The 22,169-nt window shown below is 44.8% G+C and overlaps 3 protein-coding genes across 4 annotated transcripts in view; 2 read left to right on the top strand and 1 right to left on the bottom strand.

Moving 5' to 3' along the window:
- The window catches only part of gish (casein kinase I gish), a 49,272-nt gene extending 45,004 nt beyond the window's left edge, over positions 1-4,268 (top strand). Inside the window, exon 10 of the mRNA XM_084593868.1 lies at positions 611-4,268. Within this exon, the coding sequence (XP_084449994.1) occupies positions 611-659 (49 nt within the window). The 3' untranslated portion in view covers positions 660-4,268. The remainder of the gene's footprint in view (positions 1-610) is intronic.
- An 11-nt stretch (positions 4,269-4,279) lies between these two features.
- On the bottom strand, positions 4,280-12,030 carry LOC146198382 (PCNA-associated factor-like). The gene is made up of 3 exons (XM_084593870.1): positions 11,845-12,030; positions 11,666-11,758; positions 4,280-4,566 (listed from the first exon to the last, which is right to left on the bottom strand). Exons 1-3 carry the CDS (start codon positions 11,876-11,878, stop codon positions 4,394-4,396), a joined length of 300 nt encoding a protein of 99 aa, XP_084449996.1. The 5' UTR covers positions 11,879-12,030; the 3' UTR covers positions 4,280-4,393.
- Positions 12,031-12,207: 177 nt separating this feature from the next.
- The window catches only part of LOC146198381 (activating signal cointegrator 1), a 22,543-nt gene continuing 12,581 nt past the window's right edge, over positions 12,208-22,169 (top strand). The window contains exons 1-7 of one of the 2 annotated variants that reach the window (XM_084593862.1): positions 12,208-12,444; positions 12,574-12,689; positions 13,004-13,297; positions 14,223-14,371; positions 17,334-17,478; positions 17,761-17,940; positions 20,398-20,594. In XM_084593862.1, the coding sequence (XP_084449988.1) occupies positions 12,435-12,444; positions 12,574-12,689; positions 13,004-13,297; positions 14,223-14,371; positions 17,334-17,478; positions 17,761-17,940; positions 20,398-20,594 (1,091 nt within the window). In that variant the 5' untranslated portion in view covers positions 12,208-12,434. Of the gene's footprint in view, positions 12,451-12,573; positions 12,690-13,003; positions 13,298-14,222; positions 14,372-17,333; positions 17,479-17,760; positions 17,941-20,397; positions 20,595-22,169 lie in introns of both variants that reach the window. The other variant, XM_084593861.1, reaches the window with a different exon arrangement.

The following is a 22,169-nucleotide window of genomic DNA, read 5'->3' as shown; positions in this document are numbered from 1 at the left end:
TTACTCAATTTGGCTGAACTAACTGCACTAGTTTATAGAGTGCAGCACCTTCGTAATCATTGTTCTAATGCACAGTGTGGCCCCTGTACCTTTTTTTTTTTTTTTTTTTTTTGCAAAGGTGCAGGCCTAGTTCAGGACGAGTTCACCAAATATCTAAACTGGCCAGTTGCCAAATGCAGCGAGTGGAACAAACGTGCAGCGCCAGCGGCACTAGTGTTGCACTGCACCTGAACTGGCTGAACTAGCGCTGCAAGCCATTTGCATGATCTCGGCATCCCCTTGGATTCTGCCAGAACTAGTGGAGAAAGTGCAGCCAAATCGAGTAGACCATATGGCTGCATAGTTTAGGTCCGCATGCGTGGTATCGTGAGAAAAGACAATCTTGTACAGAAATTGCAAACTGCTTAGAATGAATGCATTGATTTTTCAGTAAGGACTGTCTCATGCATTGTAGTTGCAGCCTTCAATTTTTTTTCATATTCAAACACTTCAAAGGGTAGCCGCATCACTCTGTGTTTCGTTTGCGTTTTACTCGATAATATTTTTGCATCAGTTGTGCCGCTCGCAAAATCATGAAGGTAAAAAATTTTCTGTTTCTACTTTCTCCCAGGTGCTGCTGCTTCTTCAAAAAGAAAAAGAAGATAGGACGCCAGAAGTGACTGGCCCTGGCGGCTTCGGCCACCCCAGACCAGGAGGCCACCCTGCTGTGGACGTCCCCTTCCGATTCCAAGGAGAGCGTGCCCTGCGCTGCCCCACACGGCACAGCAGCCACCACGCCACACATTTCTTCCTCGGCCTTCTAAGGGGGACTCTATTTATACGGGACACTGCTCCTCCACCACCACCACCTCCTCTCAACCACCCGAACTGAACTGCTGGAAGGGGCTTCCTTTCCTTCAATACTCGGTCGGTTGAAAGGCGTGCACACTACAGCTGTGTCAGATACTGTGTGGTGCATTTGAGGGTGGCTGCTCCTCACTCCCTTGTGGCTTCAAGTTGAGGGCATGGTTGGAAAGCAACAAGGAGACAGGCTTCTTTTCTCCAGAGGTGATCACGGTGGCCCAACTGTGTAAGGTCTCTAGTGCAGTGCCTGTGCTGGAAGGTGGGCATTCCCCAAGCTCTTTTCCTACATTAAGTTTTTTTTTTTTCTTCCCCCCTAGACCTTGTTATCCGAGTTATCTGTCTTGTCAATTTGAATACCATGGATGAGTACTCTCATGAGCTGTCAGGTGTCCTGTGCATGTGTGCGTACCGCTGCTCATCGGTGTGCCCGTAAGCCTCGGCACTGTTCGCAGCGCAACTGTTGCCACTTGCGAGAGCCCATGGGCAGAACGCTTCGCACCGTAGTGGCAAATCTTAACAGTCTGCTCTAGGCCTTGGAACCTCCGGTTGCACAACAGTTTCATGGTGAATGGTTTGCCAGTCTCCTCCCAATGTGGGCGTATTACAAGAAGTACTGCTGACCTACACAGTGTTGATTTTTTTTTTTTTTTTTTTTTTTCTGCTCCTTTGTTGCATTCTTCAGTTTTGACTGAAACTTTGGCTCGCTGGCGAGTTAGGTTTTTGTTGCAATGCTGTCGCCCCTTCTTTTGCCACAGATGTCACCCCACACTATCTAGCGTCACCAGGCAAATGCCCGATAGGGCATGCACTACGCATAGCCCCTGTTGCATGGTGCCAAAAGCAGGGGAGTAGAATGTTGCCACTTCAGCCGAGCTAAGCTGAGCAGCGTCTCGACCCTCGGTTGTTGGCGTGCGGCAGCTCGGCCTTTTTGTCAAGCGAGACTGTGGTGTAAAATGTGGAGAGTGCTGGACAGTCATGTGCAGACAGCTGGGAAGAGAGCTAGAAAGAGACTGTGTTTTGGACACAAACGTGGGGCAGGATGGAAGGGCAGACAAGCTGTGCATGTCTGATGGAGCTTGCTGGTCGTGCTCGCAGTGGAATTAGGGAAAGGGTGTCTGTGGAGACTTGCTGACACCCCATACTTTTTGTGTGTCTGTGTGTGTGGTTCCCACAAACTGTGTACAAATTGTAAAGAATAGTTTGTTCTTTCTTCTCTGATGAAATGTCCTATATATATAAATATATATATATATATACCAGTCTTTTTCATTTTTACTGATTTGTTTGACATAGGTTTTCATTTTTCTGTCTTGTAATAATCAGGTAGAAAGGCAAGATGACTTGGAAAAGTGTTGAAGCCAATAGTGAGGTCTTATCAGCAGGAATGATGTTCTGATTATTACAATATTGCAGCCAGCAGGGATGCCGTGACCCCTGTTGTCTGGCCTCGTTTCCCCCTTTTTGCTGATTCTGTGCATGTCACTGCTGTAATGGAGTGTGCCCTGTGTACATTTATCTGTGCTGCCTTGTACATAAAGAAAAATAATAGGTGGAGCAAGAGATGCTGCTGCTTTTTTTTTCTTACTCCTCTTTTACTTTATCTGGGCATGTTAAGAGCACAGTTGTTAGTGTCTCTCTCACAGCACTCTTGGCAAAGAGACGGCAGGAGTCGTCTGTGTGCGGACCATTTGTTGCCTCTGCAGTAATGCAGTGGAAAAACATTGTTACACCTGACGACGAGGCTAAGAAATAACTGGCAATTCCAAGATTGTTTTTCCCTCCCTACCTTATTTTGGCATTATGACGCGTCATTTTTGCCATGGTACTTAGTCATTTTGTCAACACGCTGCTTACTATTGCTGGATTACTGTGCATGTTAGACTTCCTGCTTTGCTCCTCCTCCCTCTCCCTCCTGTTTTCACATTAGTTTTACCTTTTGTCACTGGAATGAATGGTTTTTGATCTCATGCACACAGCTTTCTCATATGTACATTACTTGTTTGCTTCTGTAAATGTGTTTCAAGCATGTGTTGTTCTCACCTCCCTTCATTTCGCCCGAGTCCACCCATGTCAAACTGCGCACAATCGAATAGGTGATGAACAGTGTGTGCCGAGCTTTTCGTTTCTTCTAGAGTGCTGCGTCTAGTTTTTGCAACACAATGTGCGTGTTATGCTTTAGTGTACATTTCCAAGCCCCTCTTTTTTTCTTTTCCTTTTCTGGCCTTAGTTTCATATCTCAGAATTATTTTCCTGCTTGGAGCAATGCAATACCGGTGGATTTTTTTTTTTTTTGTGTCTGGTGTGTGTGCACGCATTTCTGCAGTTGTGTGGACTCTGTAGCTCTAGTGGCTGCTTGGAACGCATATTTGTATGAACTCACTCTTTTTCCTGCAGTTGTTTTTGGGGCACAGGGTTGCCCTAACATGACATTGTTTCATTTCCCCGAGGACATTATTAAATGGAGATGAATTGACTATTATAGGTGGATGTGATATCTTGAGCTCAGATAGCCACAGTAGCCCCTCCAAAGAGAGATGGAGAGCATTCAGCAAGTCTTTGCAAAACTGGCTGTGTAGAACTCCTTCATCCTAGTAGTGAGGTGCTGTTAGCCATTGCACTGCAGTGCCAACTGTAGGCAGTGTTGATGTGACTGTTTCAACAAGTTTTATGCCATTGATTTCAGCACATGCTGTGCTCTCCAGCCAGCAGTTTTGTTCAAAATCCATTTGCTGGGTGTTCTCTCGAGACTGAGGATCGCACAAAAAAAAAAGTGCCTGGCTTTGGTAGGATGCTTTATGCTACATTTAACGCTCAGTTTTCTCCGATCCCTCACTGTGCTAAAGGGGTTGAAAGCTGGTGTTCTATTGTCAAGGCTTCTGTGACACACCTCTAAACCCCCTCCCCCTCCCTCTTGGAGTAATGTGGTGATTCCAATGCAGTTTTCTTTGAAAAAGGTTGCCTTGGGAGAAGTTGCTGTCATTTCCTCGCTGTAGTGCTCGTTATGTAGTCTGTGTGGCAAGCCAAAGATGTATGGGAAGGGGAGTGTTCGGGGTATGAGAAGTGGTTCGGAAGTGAAGCCAGATCAAATGTTTTCTGGGGGGCTCATTCTCCGCTGTATGCATCACGTTGCGCTACATGGTTAGCCTTGTACTGAAACATTTCGCTGAACTTTGTATACACACATGCACCGCAAGCTGTTGTGATAATCAGTCTGTAGGGTGAAGTAGTAGGCAGAAAGCTGGCTTTTTTTTTTTTACCTCCCCATACATATTTTTTCAGTGCTGAACAATCTTTTTTTGCTTGAAAGTTGGGTGTGGGGACCCCATCTGTCCTTTAGTTTCCTCGCAAGGATAAATTTGGTTGACTTCCAGGCCGTTTCTGCTTTTTGTGCGAGTGGTGAGAGAATAAACTGAAAGCATGCAGAACGTTGCACATGTCTGTTGTGGTTACTTTTATTGCAAAAATTCACCGGCAAAAGCATATATACAGCACCTGCCCGAGTACAGTCACACATTGGCACTATATGAGTATCAGAAACACGTAATGGTAATTATGAAGATGAGCTGCCATTTTCGTTGCTGTCACAAGTGTCTGGACCGGATGCACCTTCACAGGAGTCCTGCTGATCAGTGGAAACTTTTGGCTTTGCCAAAAAATTGGCAATTTCCTTCTGCCATGATGGGGTGGGCCTAGGACAGTAAGAGTTCCCACCACTGGTTTTGCCTGAAATTGGAAACAACCATCAGAGGAAAAAGAACATTCTTGCTATTCAGGAGGGGATTTTCAGTCAGTCCCTAAATGGGACCCCATTGTTGCCACGGTCATCGGGGCTCTGCCTGCAAGGATACGCAGGTCAAAATTACAGCTGCACAGCAACTTTCCAGCCCTCTATGTTGGCTAAACGGAAGGCAGAGCCATCCAATAGAGCACAATCATTTGGGGTAACCCTAAATAAACACAGCTGATTTTTACAACCTACAAGCAGGACCTTTTTTGCAACTTTTCATACTTTGCATTTGATGCCACAATGATTTAGTAGATCTGACATTTAGCTACAGATCACAAGATTTTGAGATCCAATTCCAGCCACAGCAGTTCGTTGGAGTCTGCAGATGCCTGCATCAAATCACATGTACTAAATTACTATTATAACACAAGCACAATTCATAAAAAATATTGCAAAGTGTGTGTAGTCTGCATCTGCACACAACTGCCATGGTAACGTTACCTTTCAATGCAATTTTTACATACTGTATACACTGCAAACTTTCTGCTTTTCAAGTGCATGCTCTAGCTTTGTGTGATGTGCAGTGTCTGTGCACGTTAAAAAACCCAGGTGGTCGAAGTTTCCAGTCCTCCACTACAGCGTCTCTCGCAGTCAGAGTCTCTTTGAGACGTTAAGCCATACAAACCAAACTTTTAATTGCTTGTTTTAGGCAATTTTAGAATCAATCATCTTGCAAATACAGCCACCAAATGAACTCGGCAGAAAATATTTTGCAAAACAATGGTTGTGGTAGCATATCTGCCATTTCTTTCGATGTATTTGCTAGTTATCTAAATTCCCTGAGTAATGAATCTTCAAAACAATCCGACAGTTTAGAGTGCCTGTTATATAGACGCTGGTATTTTAGTATTAGTTCCAATTATTTGTGCAATGTGTTACTGTAATGCAATATATATAGGTGAAGTTGTTCCCAGCAGATTATAATTAGATTTAAGCCATTCTGACCACCTAAAGGGAACGTTCCCGTTTGGCAGAAGACCCGGCACTCTTGCAAACTCTTGACGGATGGTTACACAGCACACAACACTGAAGTTAAGCAATATCACGCATGGAACAAAAGTGAATTAAACATAATTCATGTTAAAGGTCATTGAATGCCTCTTTAAAAGATTTTACTTGATAAATATATTTTGCTTAAAGAAAAATGTCCAGGCCGGAATCGAGCCCATGACTCTTCGAACGAAAAGTTGTAGACTAGGCCACAGAAGGCACACTTGTATGGCTTGGGAACAAGGGTGTCATGCAGTCTCATTTAAATTATCGTACAACTGCACTAATGCATATGTGTAATCACAAGGGCCACAGGCCGCTATTGAGACTTGCCCTTTAGGCAGAGTTTAAGAGTCACCCTAGTGCTAGCACCAGGGCTTTCACTGCGCTAAAAAGCTGTCCAGTTCTCCTCGAGAAAGGCTTGTCTGAGGGTAGTATGATGTCGCAACAAAACATGCAATGGCTGAATCAGCAGGAGCTGCCACCTAGGGCAGCTCTTTTGAGATGGACCAACTTGAGCAGTGTTCATTACGTATGTCAACTGAGGCAAGCCTGTTCAACCAAATCCATGCAAAACTAGGACTAAACAATTTGTGATTAGCCTGACGTTAAACCACCCATTAATTTTTAAGTGCATTTAAGAAAACCCTATGGCCAGTCACAATACCATTATCGATATGGCGCCGGAAGATGAGCCCCCCAGGTTGGAAGGCGTCCCACATGTTACTGGGGATGAACAAAGGGCGATTCCTAGTAGCTCCAGGACGAATGAAGCGGCTGGGCTAAAGCCAAAAGGACGCTCAGTTGTGGATGTGTCGGGAAGCGACCGGAAAGTCCGATGTTGCAAGGAGATATATCACATAGCAACATGGAATGTAAGATCTATGACGCAAGGTAAACTGGATATCGTCAAGCGAGAAATGGACAGATTGAACATTGATATCTTGGGTATCAGCGAGCTCAAGTGGACCGGAATGGGAGAATTTAACTCCGACGACCATTATGTCTTTTATTGTGGGCACGAATCCAAGAGAAGGAATGGGGTCGCTCTCATAGTAAACAGAAGAATGGGCAAAGCAGTGCTAGGGTACAACCCCAAAAACGACCGAATGATTTCACTTCGGATCCAAGGTCACCCTTTCAACATAACAGTTATCCAAGTCTATGCACCGACCACTGCTGCTGAAGAAGCTGACGTTGAGAGATTTTATGCGGACCTACAATGCCTTTTAGACCGCACCCCATCATCAGACGTCGTTTTTCTCATAGGAGACTGGAATGCTAAGGTCGGGAGTGAAGTAATATCCGGAATTACAGGCAAGTTCGGTCTTGGTGAGCCAAATGAAGCTGGGCAGAGGCTAGTAGAGTTCTGTCAAGAAAACAACCTGACCATAGCGAATACTCATTTTCAACAGCACAAGAGGCGCCTGTACACATGGATTTCACCGGACGGTCTGTACAGGAATCAGATCGATTATATTATTTGTCGGCAGAGATGGAGAAGCGCTATACAAGCAGTAAAAACTAGGCCTGGGGCCGATTGTGGCACCGATCATCAGCTTCTTGTTGCCAAAATTAAGCTTCGATTGAGGAAAACGCAGAAAACTAGAAGGCCTTTCAGGTATGATCTGGATCAGATTCCATTAGAATATGCTGTGGAAGTGAGGAATCGATTTCAAGAATTATATCTAGAAGACAAAGAGCCCGAAGAGATGTGGACTGATGTTCGTGATATAATACAAGAAGTTGCTACTAAGGTAGTTCCAAAGCAAAAGAAATGCAAAAAAGCAAACTGGTTATCTGAGGAGGCTTTGCAAATAGCTGAGGAAAGGAGGATGGCAAAAGGTATGGGGGAAAGAGAAAGATACAAGGTTCTCAATGCGGATTTTCAGAAAATAGCAAGGAGAGATAAGAATGCCTTCCTGAACATACAGTGTCAAGCAGTTGAGGACAACAGCCAATTAAGGAACACAAGAGCTCTGTATAAGACAATCAAAGATATCAAAGGAAGCTTCTGTGCTAAGCTGGGCGTGATAAAGGACAAACGAGGCAAGGACCTCACTGAAGCCTCAGAGATAAAGAAGAGGTGGCAGGAATACACAGAAGAACTGTACAAGAAGGACCCGGATGTGCAAACCCAACATAGGACGGTTGTGATTACTGATCTCGAGCCGGGCATCCTGAAGAGTGAAGTTGAATGGGCCTTAGCCAGCCTTGCTAAGAACAAAGCTAGCGGAATTGATGGTATTCCAGCTGAGTTGCTTCAAAACCTCAACTACGACGCTGTTAACACACTGCATACATTATGTCAAAAGATTTGGACAACCCTGCAGTGGCCACAGGATTGGAGGAGGTCAGTTTACATCCCCATTCCAAAGAAAGGCAGTGCCAAAGATTGTTCCAACTACCGCACGATCGCGCTTATTTCGCATGCTAGCAAGGTGATGTTAAAAATCCTGCAAGGTAGGCTGCAGCAGTATGTGGATCGGGAGCTTCCGGACGTGCAAGCTGGGTTTCGCAAGGGCAGAGGAACTAGAGACCAAATTGCCAACCTTCGCTGGATCATGGAAAAAGCAAGAGAGTTCCAGAAACCCATTTACTTCTGCTTTATTGATTATGCGAAAGCGTTTGACTGCGTAGATCACAGCAGATTGTGGCAAGCTCTCCAAGAGATGGGAGTTCCAATTCACCTCATCTGTCTCCTCAGGAACCTTTATGAAGGGCAAGAGGCCACAGTCAGAACTGGGCATGGTCTTACTGATTTGTTTCCGATTGAGAAAGGGGTGAGGCAAGGCTGCATACTGTCGCCCTGCCTATTTAACCTATATGCAGAGTGCATTATGAGAAAGGCCGGTCTGGACGAGTCTTCAGCTGGAGTGAAGATTGCTGGAAAACGTATCAACAACCTTAGATATGCAGATGATACCACTTTAATGGCAGAAAGTGAAGTGGAACTCAAGAGACTTCTGATGCGCGTACAAGAAGAGAGTGAGAAGTTTGGGCTTAAACTGAATATTAAAAAGACGAAGATCATGGCGTCTTGCCCTATCAAGTCCTGGAGCATCAATGGACAAGAAGTGGAAGCTGTGACAGACTTTCTGTTCTTGGGCGCCAAGATTACCTCGGAAGGAGACTGCAGCCATGAAATTAGGAGACGCCTGCTTCTGGGAAAGAGAGCAATGGTTAGCCTTGACCGCCTAGTAAAGAGCAGAGACATTAGTCTGCCAACCAAGATCCGTATAACCCGTGCTATGGTCTTTCCAGTTGTGATGTATGGATGCGAGAGTTGGACTGTGAAAAAGGTTGACCGCCGAAGAATTGACGCGTTTGAATTGTGGTGCTGGCGAAGACTCTTGAGAGTTCCTTGGACTGCCAGAAGATCAAATCAGTCGATATTGTTGACCATAAACCCTGACTGCTCATTGGAGGGTCAAATTCTAAAGTTAAAGCTCAGCTACTTTGGTCATCTGATGAGACGAGAGGAGTCGCTGGAGAAAGATTTGATGTTGGGAAAGGTTGAGGGTCGCCGGAGAAGGGGTAGGCAGCGAACGCGATGGTTAGATGGCATTCTCGAGGCATTGCAGATGAAGCTATGTGATGTTAAGAAGATAGTGAGAGACCGGAAAGCGTGGCGTGACATGGTCCATAGGGTCACGAAGAGTCGGACACGACTGAACGCCTGAACTGAACTGAAGAAAATTGCTGCGTTGTACACTGGAAAAGTAAGAAGAAATATTTATTTTCAAATAGAGTAATAAATTGTGCCTAAGGGTTAATGGTCATATTTTAACGAGTCTGATTTGGTCTCTCATTCGTGGTCAGTGGCTCAAATTCACTGGCGTGTCGTGCAGTTGTGCACCAGTGTGAATTAGTTTTGAGACTTTTTCTTTCGTACAATTTCAAAAAAATGCTAAACCAACTTCTCAACAGCTTGATATGGCTGCTAGCCCCGAATCTATGAGCTCTATTCTAGCTACTTGGGCCATATCTGAAGGGGGCTGGTTAGAAGTCTCAACCTGATTGGCAGTGTTTCCTACACAAGATTTCTCTGGTGTACACAGTGGAGCAGGACATTGGAACTTTATTTTTGTGCTGTCAAAAATCCCATTTATGCTGTCCCTTTACCTATACCAGGGTGTGTCATAGGTGTTTCAATACTGTCTCAAACCGAGCATAAAAAATACCTAGACAGCAAAGGGGCTGACTGAGCAATAGCACCTATTGCTGTTCATGGTGCATGAAATTGCAGCAGTCTAAAATTGCGCACATGACTTAAAGCTTTTTTTTTTTTCTTCAAAGTGCTTGGAGGCAGTTTCACAGAGTAACCAATTTCAACTACACTTAATTAAATCCTTCCTGAACAAAACGATAGTGCCATTTCAAGCCTAGAAGGAAAAATTGGTTTTTGAAAATGAAATATAAAGTTGGCTGTCACTAAGTTGTAAAGTACTTTAATAGTGCTACAGCCTTTCTTCTATTAAAGAATAGGGCTGCAGTTCCATGAGCATGAAAGTGTGCAGTGTACATGAATTCTTAAAAATCGAGCCATTCATCTTCATTTTTGTGAAATGGAGGTCCCAGATAATGCGCGTCTGAAACAAATAAACCTCAAACAGGTTATTTCGACTGATATAACCATGTCCGTTGACCTGCATAATATTCAAACGCTCAAGGTTCCATTCACTACTTTCGGGTGTGCAACCTACTGCCATTAGCAATCACCTAGAAGCACTTCCTCCACACCACCTGCTGCTCTCTGCATAGTAAGCTGCGCAGTGGTACGCATGCCCTCGCTCACCGATATATAATTTGCGAACACCTCAGAAATTAGCCCGACCTGTCCATTGCAGCAAAACAGCAATACTGGGTCACATAGTATGGGACTATTGGTCCCACCTAAGATAGACTTCGTGCCTGATCCCTCACTTGATGCGGGGAATAAAGGCCAGCGATAACACGGCCATCCAAACCTGAGTCAAGGCATGGGCCTGTGTCGCCCAGAATTTTTACGGTCTTGGACGCCCCTGCTCATCACATTGCATAACCCCGACTTTTCTTTTTGCAATATTGTCCATGACGATACCTTAGATGTGCCTCGACGCACCTTGCGAGCGTGAGCTACGGGCGGAAGGGTCTAATACTACTCTGGGTGCAACCTCAAATTTCACATCGCTGGGTCTGAATGGCCTTGACCTAATTAAGTATCCACCGAAAAAATGAGGTAGATCCTGCGCCCTTCTTTCCCTAACTAACTTGGGGGTGGCTACTCCGCGGTATAAAAATGGTGGGAGTTTAAGCATGGCTTGAACATAGTTACATCGAAAGCTCTTATTTAAATAAAATAGAGCTGTATTTAGAATCCAATCATTTGTACGCAACCTCATTAAATTCACCATATATTCTTTTCAGCTCACTTTAATTTGGCGCCAACACAAATTGTGACCTGTTGCTGGATATTTTGTTGCATCAAGATTTTGCACTTACGGTGCAGGACTACGGATTTTAACAACCTTACGGCTATTTTTGGCATAGTTAAACGCCAAAAAAAGGAAGGCAACAAAATCAGGCGACGCGCTAGGGACGCAACAGGCAGTGCCCTAATCCCTAATAGCGTTTACGGGCAGACAATGGCGACCTACGCTAGCATTCGGGCGCGCGGTTAGACGATCTAGTAACGTCGGCACATGACTTGAGGTTACTAAAACGTCGTATATACAAACTGGAGTAAACATTTTAAAAGAATTAGACGAGCTGTACGCTTGGCAGCGCCAAACAACGCAAAGTGAAAACCAAGCATTCTTGACTGCGCAGCTAGCTATAGATACGGCATGACGGTCGAATGCTAAGTTTCACTACTGTCGATAAACTACGACGTACCAGCCAACCACTGCACACTGTTTACAGCAGTGCCTCTTTTAGTATAAAGGAGAAACTTGCATACTGTTAAGAGGCTGCTGTACGTACACAAGCTACCCCAAACAACCGTAGAGGATGCGCACTGGCACCGCTAGCTAAGAAGCTGAGAAAAGTTTATTATTGTCATACCTCCTTTAGTCTTTTTAGAAGCCGGTGAGCTGGAACTGGAACCACCACTTCGCGGTGTACTCACTGTCTTCCTGAAGGTCTTCGCACCAACAGCTGCGTGGGAGAACATGGCTTAACTTAATTTCGCAACGGGTTTGCCTTCTCTGACTCCCCTTATCTACACCAAAATTCAGACTTACCTCGACTGGCGCCGTCTGCCTTTGTTCGAACCATGGCTATCGTGCTGCGCTGGTTTTCGAATGGTAGCACACGCAGTAGCCCGTTATTTGTGGGTACTGGGACCGGTTCCGGCTCTAGAATACTGCCAGTGCTCCAGAATACCGCCGCGCTGTGCCAGAAACTGGCGCGAAATTTTGCGCGCGCTTCTGACACTTCTGACGTAACAACTATTCTGCATAAATCAAATTTTAACGTTATAATTATATTTGTTACCTATAAAATATGTCAGTTTTTAAATTACTGTATTTATTTACAAAATTTTCTGATGATTTCATAGTAATTTAAGTTTGCTGCAGGGCTATGAAATTGTCTGCTGCCGTGATTATTGTTGTTACCGGTGGCGTTAGTTCTCGTGCTGGGTTCGTCTAGTGCTTTCTTTTTGAGAATAGATTCTTATGCTTGTCTTCTAGCGGGCGCTTCTCTGCATTCCTCGTCCACTTTGCCAACTCCAGGTACATCTGAACGGAGTCCTGTGTTCGCATTATTGCCAGCGAATGACGTTGGCGGTTGTGCGGAAGCCGAAACCACTGAAGAAACGAATCGTCCTGCCATGGATTACAGTAAGAGTATAGAACAGTCCTAAGATCACTCATCTGCCCTCGAATGAGCTTATTTTGCTGTTTAAAGTTTGGGCGTTCAAGTTATAAAGTTCGCTGCGATTCATCTGAGTTCATTGATTCCTCACGCAGATGCTGACAGTGCTCCCATGAAAGCGTACAAGAAGGGAGAAGAGCAAGACTATGTCCAGGCAAAGCCTCAGAAATCCAAGTCTTCCAAAAAGAAGAGCCCGAACACAAAGAATGAGGCAAGCTGTTTTCCATCTTGCGCGGAAGCCAGCTTTCAATGCTGCATATAGTAGGCATATGTATTTGGCTTGCAGCGAGCGCGTACTTAATTTCTGTGTAGCTGCCTTATAACAAATTTAATCTTTGCTGACGTGCAGTGTTTGTCAGAACTCAAAGATCCGCGTGGCATATTGAGGCTGATGAGCATTGAAGCAGCACAGCCCGATGTTAGCCCGATTTAGGGGCGCAGTGGGCCCTTTAATTTGTAATGCAGACTGGCCTGGTGGAAGCAGACACATGGGTCGGAAGCTAATCGCAAGCACACACATTGCAGCCACCTCAGGACCAGCTGGACTCAAGTGTGGACAACAGCCAAGGATTGGAGCAGGCAGTCCCTGAGGAGGATCGGTCACACATTGCCATGACGCAGAACGCATCGCGGCGAAAACAGCGTTTCGTGAATCTCTACAGCCAGGAGGGACGCGCACGCGATGTGGTGTTACTACCTGGTCGGCACCCGTGCGAGTGCCAAGCCCACCGGCATGCACTTGTCAACAACTGCATCCGGTGCGGCCGCATCGTCTGCCGCCAAGAAGGGTCGGGTCCGTGCTTTACCTGTGGCAATTTGGTGAGGAGCTCGGACATTATTTTTCCCACAAAGCCGGCCAGATTCAGTCATTGCTTACATTTTGCGATAAGCATGCACGGCTTCTGCATTGGAAGCACCAACATACAGTGCAGGCAGTATGCAACTTTATTGGCGAGGTGGAAGTATCACATTTGCAGTGCACATTACAACAGTGTCACCTCACTACACGATATGAAATTTGATGTAAATGCCCTATTTCGCAATCTGCTAACATTTGGAGCCATCAACATGGTGGCATGGTCTTTGTAGGAACGATTCACTCACATCAGGCAATTCAGTAACTTAGAGTTTAAGGCATGAAAAAAGAATGTAAACTAAAGTTTATTTTTTTTTTTTTTGATATAGTTTAGTGGGAACCATTAAATATTGTTAAAAATAAAGAGTCTTAGTGTGTGCCATGTGAATATAAAGTTTTTTTTTTTTTTTTTTAAATGCCAGAACTTGTTTGTGTTTCATCAATCTAGCTCAAATTCTGTCAAGGTATGATTAGGGTGGCACCCTAGTATGATAGTCAAGGCCTAATAATAAGGCTGCACAGTGTTGTTAGTGCGAAAGCAAGAAATGTCTGCAAAGAGTGCCGGCAAAATTTGTTGCCAGGAAAACATCGTCCCATGTTGATTAAAGTGAAAAATTTTAATGGTATCGGGTAGTACATTAACAACTGTGTAATAAGTAGTAGTGAGGTTGACCAATTATAATTAACTAAATCTGCTGCCCCCTTTGTCAATGGCAGAATAAAAGTGGGAATAAAAAAAGAAAAATCTACTCTAAACGCTCTCATTGTGTTGTCCCACAGTCTAATCGGCCGACTTCAGTTTGAGCACTAGTTTTGCACATTGTGGCCGACATCCAGTCATGTGTAGGTAAGCCCCATATCACCCTATCCCATCTCTCTTCATCGCAGGTGTGCACTAATGAGGAGAAAGAGATTCTCTCTCACGACTCCAAGAAGAGCCACCAGCTCCGGAATAAACTCATGAACCAGCCTATTGATGAGAACCTTGCCAAGGCCATTGAGCATAAAAACCGTCTCCTGGAATATGACCGTACCTCGTGAGTTGTTTGATTGACGTTTTTAAGGTTTTAGGGTTTGACATTCTGTTTTGAGTGCTACATGCTGCACTACCGAAGCCTCATAGTGCATCTGCCACTGCAGAGTGGTACACCAAATTGAAAACTTTTCATCTTTATGACGTGAGCTTCCTGGTAACTTTCTGAAATACTACTCAGAAAGCACGTGGGCATGCCAAATTAATGTTGTCGTCCTAGCACAATAAGCCTAGCCTCATCCTATTACTCTTTGGAACAAACAGCAAAATGATCCGCACAGTGTGGGTAGAAGATTATTTTAGTGCTTTTTAGTGACAGGGATACTCGACATGTCTACGAATATTTGTAAACTCTACTACTTAAGACATCTTTGAAGCGTTATGCGGGCATCATAATTTTTTGTGCAGGCATGAGACTTGACTGAACATTACAGTGTTGATCCCTTGCACAGCTTGTAAACTGGTTTAATGACTGTGATGTCAAACTCTAAAGGCAGATTGCGAGAACTTTTTCAGGGGAGGGCATTGATGGCCTGCTACACAAGGAGGCGGTGTTCTTTACCTTTAGTACAGCCAGGTCCTTACATTATGGGAGGAGGTGGGAAAGAAACCCTATTGCAAAGAAAATTGGCAGGGGAGCAGGCAGTGGAAGAGTTGGCAAAAAAAGCTGAGGATTTGGGACATCAAGAATGGCAACGAAATTTGCCCAGATTAGGCCATGCAGGTGTGACAAGAGTGTTGAGCAGTCTCTGTCGAGGAACTTGAGCCCTTCACACAGAAAGCCTGGAATCAGTGTTGGGGTGTGGTTTTAGCTCAAGGCATTGTAATACTCTTTAGTGGCAGGCAGTTTGGCCCATCCTCTGAGAGCCTGGGCCATGATATCAACGGTGCCTTGATAAAAGCTTCATGGGCAAGCTGGCTCAATGCTGTCATTCCCTGAGTACCCAGTGATCCAGTGCAGGAGAACAGGGTGACACAGGTGCAGCTTCAGATTCCGCAGACAGATGAGACGGGAGTGTTTTAGATTCATTCTTACGTATGGTTGCCAAGCAGTCAGTGTAAAAGGTATAATGACGCACAACTGGAAGAGAAACCGATCATCTCGTTTCAATCGCCATATGCACACGCACTGAAGTAATCCAGTTCGTGGAGGACATAGTAATGGGGCAGTGGGGCAAAGATGTGGCCTGTGTGTGCTGGTGTGGTTGTTTGCAGCGACTGCTTACATCACTCTCAATTTTCATTCGAACTTGAAAATCTTATGCCCCATTGTAAAAAAAAAAAAATGCACCTGAGGCTACAAAACATGCAACAGAAGCGTTGTACTCGAAAGCCAGCCCATGCACTGCACCGCGTTCAGTGCAGTGCGCATGCTGGGGCACTATGACAATTCCAACTGCTATAACGATGCGGTTTTATTTTCATGCCTTCGCAGTTTGCAATAGCATTTTTGTGGATGAGGCCTATTATGGGGCTTGCAGTTTGACAAAACCAATATGTGGGTTGAGGGCTGAGGAAGCTATGTGTGTCGGGATCGCCATGTTTTGAGTGGCATTCCACAGTCAACGATTTTGTCTTCAGGCATTGCAAGGAAGCGTAGAAAGAATGGTTTTCACTAGTTTGCTACTCTTTAGTTTGTTTCGGGAGGCATCTTTTTGCATTTTTGTCAGCACCTTGCCTTGCTATTAATCATTAATCAATTGCTGTCATCATTTCTTCACTAAAGAGGTATCATCCTTTCAATCCTTCACGACAGAATTCATTAAACTCCCTTTACATTTAAGCAGTAAGTCAAATTGTGATATTAGACTTACTTTACTTACAGCAAGTGTTATCAAATTATTGTAAACGAGATGTCACTACATGGTTCCTGCCCCGGCCTCGGCGGCCGCTTTTCGATAAAGGCTTAAAGCAAGGCGCCCGTGTGCTGTGCGATGTCAGTGCACGTTAAAGAACCCCAGGTGGTAAAAATTTCCGGAGTCCTTCACTACGGCATCTCTCATAGCCCGAGTCGCTTTGGGACGTTAAACCCCACAAACCAAACATGATTCCTGCTTTCTCATCTAATTCCTGATAGGCCTTGTGTAACAAATCGTGCTGGTGATGAGTGAAATTTTTTTCAATATCTGTTTCTTTTCATAGCTATGGCTTGTGAGCAAATGTTTTAAACCCTCTTTACTCATTCATGAAATTATTCAAATACATTCTTTTTGCATTGAATTTTTATTATTCATATTTTATTTGCTACCAAAAATTTGTTATTCGTACACCTCTAATAGTTTTGTTTCTTTCTACCCATGATACGCAAAAGATTTCTTTGTTAGTTTAACTTGGCATGGTTGAAAAACTATTCAAAAGGTATTGGATTTGGTTTGAACTCAGTACTTATTGTTCGAGTTTTCTTCACACCACAAATTTTGCTGTTTGCACTGTTCCACTAACCAATGCATAGGAACTGGTGTTGTTCACTGTGCGTGTCTGTAGCCTCAAAGGCTGCTGCGACTTTTAAATTAAAGGCACAAGCCATGAGCAACATACAGGTCAAGCAATGAAAGGGCCTAACTAGTACAGTAGAATTTACTTGCTTATCATGCTTCTGTGTGGTGTATTATTTCATTCGTGCTGGTTTCTGGTGCCGTAGTAGCTTCTGGAATTATTTTTAACCTTTGGCAATTCAAAATAATATGAGAGAGAGCTCCCTGTAAATTTCTATGTTCTCAGCTTTCAGTGATGGAAAGAAAGTCGCTTTTCGATGGGGGCGAAAAGCAAGGCGCCCGTGTGCTGTGCGATGTCAGTGCACATTAAAGAACCCCAGGTGGTCGAAATTTCCGGAGTCCTCCACTACGGCATCTCTCATAGCCTGAGTCGCTTTGGAACATTAAACCTCACAAACCAAACCTTTAGCTTAATTTGCCGGTTCTTGGTTATCTTTCTCAGCGTCACTATGATCATGTCTGTCGCTGCAGGGAGCGTCGTACACGTGTCATAGATGACAATGCTGACTACTACTCCATTGACAACAAATGGCTCACCCCACAACAGCGGGAGTTGATTCGCAAGAAGGAACAGGAGCTTCGTGCTGAGCAGCAGGACTCTCGAAGACGGCAGAAGGTATATCTCTGGCCTTGTCCTTCTAGCTGAACTCTTTTTCGATATCACATACAGGTGCCAGATACGTGTCTTATTGAGTGTAGTAGCCGACTGTCGATAATTTGAACTCGAAGGTGACTAAAATTTTGGTAAAATTATGCAGTTTTTACTGAAGAACAGCTTGCATGAAGTGATTGAAATGAAAAGCCAAATGAAAATAATTTTACTATATTTTAATTAAATGCACTATTGTTGACGGGGAAATGAGTGCAGTAGTATTGTAGAAATACATTTCTGCGGCAGGTGACGCTAGATTTCGCCGGGCGTCAAGTGGTAAAGGAGGATGCTCAGCAAGCCTGTATCCAGAGCATGCTGCAGTCACTTGTGGCACCCATGATAGAAGTGAATGTCAATGACGAAGCCTGCAAGGAAGTGGAGGCCACACACTTCATGGATCCTGCCCTGGACATGCCACCGCCCGAGGTGAGCACACACGCACACCTCTACAAGGGTTGAGTGAAATGGACTATGTGATTGAACTTCCTGGCACACAAGCAGCCTTAACCAGGATTAAAGGTCAACTCTGGAGGTTTTTCAACATCCACATATTCTGATAAAAATTTTACTCTTGGTTTTCCTCTCCGCCCTAACGCATTCTACCAGATTTGGGCGCCGTGCGATAATTCATTCACAAATAGGCAAAAATAACACCAAACGCAGCATTGTTGTCTTCAAAAACTCTAATTCTCTTCTTGCAAATAGATTTTAAAATGCGCAGTATTCGTGGCCTCACTTAAGACAATTTCCGCAGGCAACACTGCCTTTTGACGTCACAAACTGCCCTTTCCCTGCATTATCATGAAATTTTGAGGCACATACTAGGCTATCACGAACATTTTATGTACTGTGTCATGATTTCTAGACTACGTTTCCTCCATCCAACGTGCGTGCAAGTGTTTTTCCAATCCTGTATGTGACATCACTGTTTCATCTAATGGAACATTGTTTCTGGCCATGAAACAAGTTTTTGTTTCAATTTGCTGCTCTTCCTTTTTAAAAATAGTCCTTTTTGGAATTTCGAAAAACATTTTTTTTGTGTCAGAGTGAGTACACACCAAAGAATGTAATGTAGTCAATAACTCAAAATGATGAAAAATAGAACCCGCCAGAGTTGCCCTTTAAGTCCAGAGTTTGCAGAGAGCCACGCATGCTGTTCTGACTCAATGCCAGCACTCGCTAGTCATACGCACAAAGCGCAGGATTGCTTTTGTAACAGGCTTTTTGTTACACTATGAGGCACCGATCTTCCAAGGGAGGAATGATGCCGCTTGTCTTTTTCCCATTACAGCCTTTTTCCTATTACTTGCTGAGGTATGTAGCCTCCCTTGATAGTGTTAGGGTAGAACAAGAGAAAAAAAAATGGCTACATGGTATGAAAGAGCACTGAACAAGGATTGAGGAATAGCCTCTGTTCGCAAGCTGAGCCGTTTCGACAAATGGACTTGTCTTTGTCTTGGCAGCACGATCAACATTAGTGGGGGTTTAAATACGCTTTTACTTCCAAAGGAGAAAAGCCAAGGAGGGGGGAGGGAGGAAAGTGGGGGACAAAAATGTAGGGCAAGGAGTAATAGAATGCAAGGAAAAAGCATTATTTCACTCCTTGGCCTACTTCTTTCTCCCCCACCCTCCTTCCTCCCTGCTCCCTGGCTTTTCTTCGGAAGCAAAAGCGTATTTAAACCCCCACTAGTGATGATGGCGCTGCCCAGACGAAGACAGGTCCACTTATCAAAACGTCGGCTCTGCTTGCAAACTGAGGCTACCCCTCAACCCTTGTTCAGTGCTCTTTCAGATTTGATAACTTTAGTTAGACTGCTATTATGGCTTTGAGCCTGTTTGCGTAAATGGGATTACAGATTTCAATTTTTAATCCAGGCTGCAAAAGTCTATCAAATGGCTAAAACAAACTCATATCAGCATTTCATCTTTTGTGCTAGTTCAGTATTACAGTGGCATTTATGAAATTCACCACCTGGGTAGTATAGAAACAGAACTTGTGCCATGCTCCTGTGTGATTTGACCAAGCACAATGAAAATCCTTAAAAACCTTTCATTGATTCGCTCTGGTGCGTTTGTTTGCAGCCAGTTATTCAGTGTGACTTGTAGCGTATACATTATAGAAATGTATCATGTAATAGTAACAGTTGCACATTATTATGACAGGTGTTCAGATTATTGCAAGTTCTTGTTTGTGTAAAGAAGAAAACTAAATGGGTTGTTTTGTGGGGTTTATTGTCCCAAAGCGACTCGGGCTATGAGAGACGCAAACCTTAACTGCTTTGCATGAACTTGCAAAGCATTAAAATAACCATCCCCTAATATGTGCTTCCAAAAGGCGTGATGTGATGCAGTGTGGTTCAGATGTGAACAAGAGTTTCACAGAAAAAATGCAAAGTTGTCCACAGCAACTATTCTCCAGCTTGCATTGGCAAACAGGGAGTGGATGGAGTGCATCCAGGAAAGAGGAAATAAGTTACAAAAATTTTCTCTTTAGCAGCCTTGTGCAAAATCAATGCATACACATTCTTAGTCAGTGCCCAGGTGGCTCTCCAATGTGTGTTATGAGATGGGGTAATGTTTGCTCAGTTGCAGGCATATTACTAGATCCGACTTGCCGCATGCAAGCTGCCAGAGCATAGCACAACGTGAAGGCTGCCACTTAGTTAAAGAAATTTGGCTGAGTAGAGAGAGAGATATATTTTAATGGCAACAGGAGATGTCTGCCTGGTGGTAAGCCTAGCATGCTACTCCTGATTACAGTAGATACTGAGTAGATACTTGAACCCTGCATGTCTAAATGAAGCTGCTCAGCACTCAACTTTAACTGAAAAAATTTGTGACGGGTATAACAAACAGTTTTCTTAATTCTCTGGTGGGGCACAGTATGTGGCAACTGGGACCCTCCGTGCACCAAAGCGCTGCCGACCAGTGGGCGATGGCAGCTTGGTGTGCACCGCAAGCAACGGCCAAGTCCTTGGTTCACGCATTCAAGACCGAGCACTCATGGAGATGTCAGATGATGGTTTTGCCCTCACAGTGCACCAGCCATTTGCCGGTCTGCTTGTGGCTGGCATCAAGAAGTAAGAGACCCCTTTCTTTCTCCAGTTGTGTGATGCACTTCCTTCCACTGTCTCACTGGCTATTGAAAACTAATGAGGTTGTTGATGTAGCTTCCTTATAAAAGCATTGGCCACTGGTCTGTCGCATAAAGTTTTCAAGCTCTGGAGCACTGTATGAGTTTAAAAGGCTTTTACTCTCACCTGCTCCTTGAAAAAATTATGCAAACAACACGATTTAAAGCTACAAGCTTTCTGAATTTTTCCAAATGTAATCACTGCTGCATACTTGCCGACTACAAGAGCTGCCAGAGCATAGCACAACGTGAAGGCTGCCACTTAGTTAAAGAAATTTGGCTGAGTAGAGAGAGAGATATATTTTAATGGCAACCTGTCCTGTCTCCAGAGAAGTGGATCTTCTATTTCCGAGGAAGCTCCAGACGTCCTCTCCGCGTCAGGTTGCGAGACCTCCGGCGCATGCTACTCATGCATGATTGCAGCTCAGGTCGGCACGGAGGCTAGGCCTAGTGCTGCCGCTGCCACGCTGGCAGAGGCAGCTTCGCCGGAGTTGCTCGCTGCAACTCCTGCCCTGCCGTCGACACCTCTACCTGACCATCGGCCTCAGGTCCAGCTTGGTGCTCCCGGTTCTTCAGCACCAGCGCCCATTCAGCCTTCCCAAAATGGACAACAGCCCGTAAGTGAACTGTTCTCTGGGCGGAGCACGGCTATGGCCACTCAGCTAACACGACGAGATGCACATCCAACAGTGCGTCCTGAGGAGACAAGCTCTTCAATGGACCTATCGGCTCCACCATCCGTATCAACGAGCACCCGTGCGCCTCACAAGCGTCCTTCGGAAGATAATCAACCGAATTCGTCCTCGGCAAGTGGTGGCTATCAAGGAAAGCGCTCCTGTTTAACTATCGAAAACCAGGTTGCACCTACACCGGGATCGTCATCTTATAAAGTGGCGATTAAATCTCTAGCCAACAAAAGCCTCACCGATATACCAAACAGGATCATTCAGGCCAACTTGGACGCGTGTCTCGGAACCAGAGGTTTTCGGGGCTTCACGGCAAGGAAGAAGTCAAACACTATAGCTGTGTGGCTCCCGACACTTACTGCGGTGGAACGTGTCCAAACGCTTAGTTACATTTCAGTCACAAGTGAGATCTCAGTGCCTGTGCAAGTGTATCTAGTTGAAGGCTCCGACTTGCAGCGTTGCGTTGTTTACAACGTCGACATAAACGATGATCAAACCACCCTTCAACGTGAGCTGTACTGCCCAACGCACCGAGTCATACAGGCCCGACACATAGGAAAGGGGCGTTCCTGCATGATCACCTTGCAAGGCCCTCCGACACTCCCAGCTTGTCTGTACTACTACGGCTGCATATTAAGGCCACGGCCGTATAAACCGAGTGTGGTTTACTGTTATAACTGTTTTCGGGCAGGGCACATGCGCAAATCTTGCCCCTTTGCTACTGCTGATGAAGGTGCGTCTGAAGGAAAAGTTACGTACCGATGCGGCCTCTGCAAATCGGATGACCACGAGATAACATCTCCAAGTTGTCCGACAAAGCAAAAGGCAACGCAGAA

This window comes from Amblyomma maculatum, chromosome 2 (genome assembly GCF_055883805.1).
Source record: "Amblyomma maculatum isolate TAMU_Amacu chromosome 2, ASM5588380v1, whole genome shotgun sequence".
NCBI classification, from domain to species: Eukaryota; Metazoa; Arthropoda; class Arachnida; order Ixodida; family Ixodidae; genus Amblyomma; species Amblyomma maculatum.
The sequence above is the reverse complement of the archived record's forward strand: the minus strand, read 5'-3'. Positions and strand labels throughout refer to the sequence as shown.

Excerpts from the sequence above, each read along its gene's own strand:
- LOC146198382 (XM_084593870.1), bottom strand. The coding sequence starts at position 11,878 with ATGGTTCGAACAAAGGCAGACGGCGCCAGTCGAG. Across the intron at positions 11,759-11,844 it reads GGCAGACGGCGCCAGTCGAG|CTGTTGGTGCGAAGACCTTC; the intron begins GTAAGTCTGAAT and ends TCTCCCACGCAG. Across the intron at positions 4,567-11,665 it reads TTCTAAAAAGACTAAAGGAG|GCAAAACCAGTGGTGGGAAC; the intron begins GTATGACAATAA and ends TTCCAATTTCAG.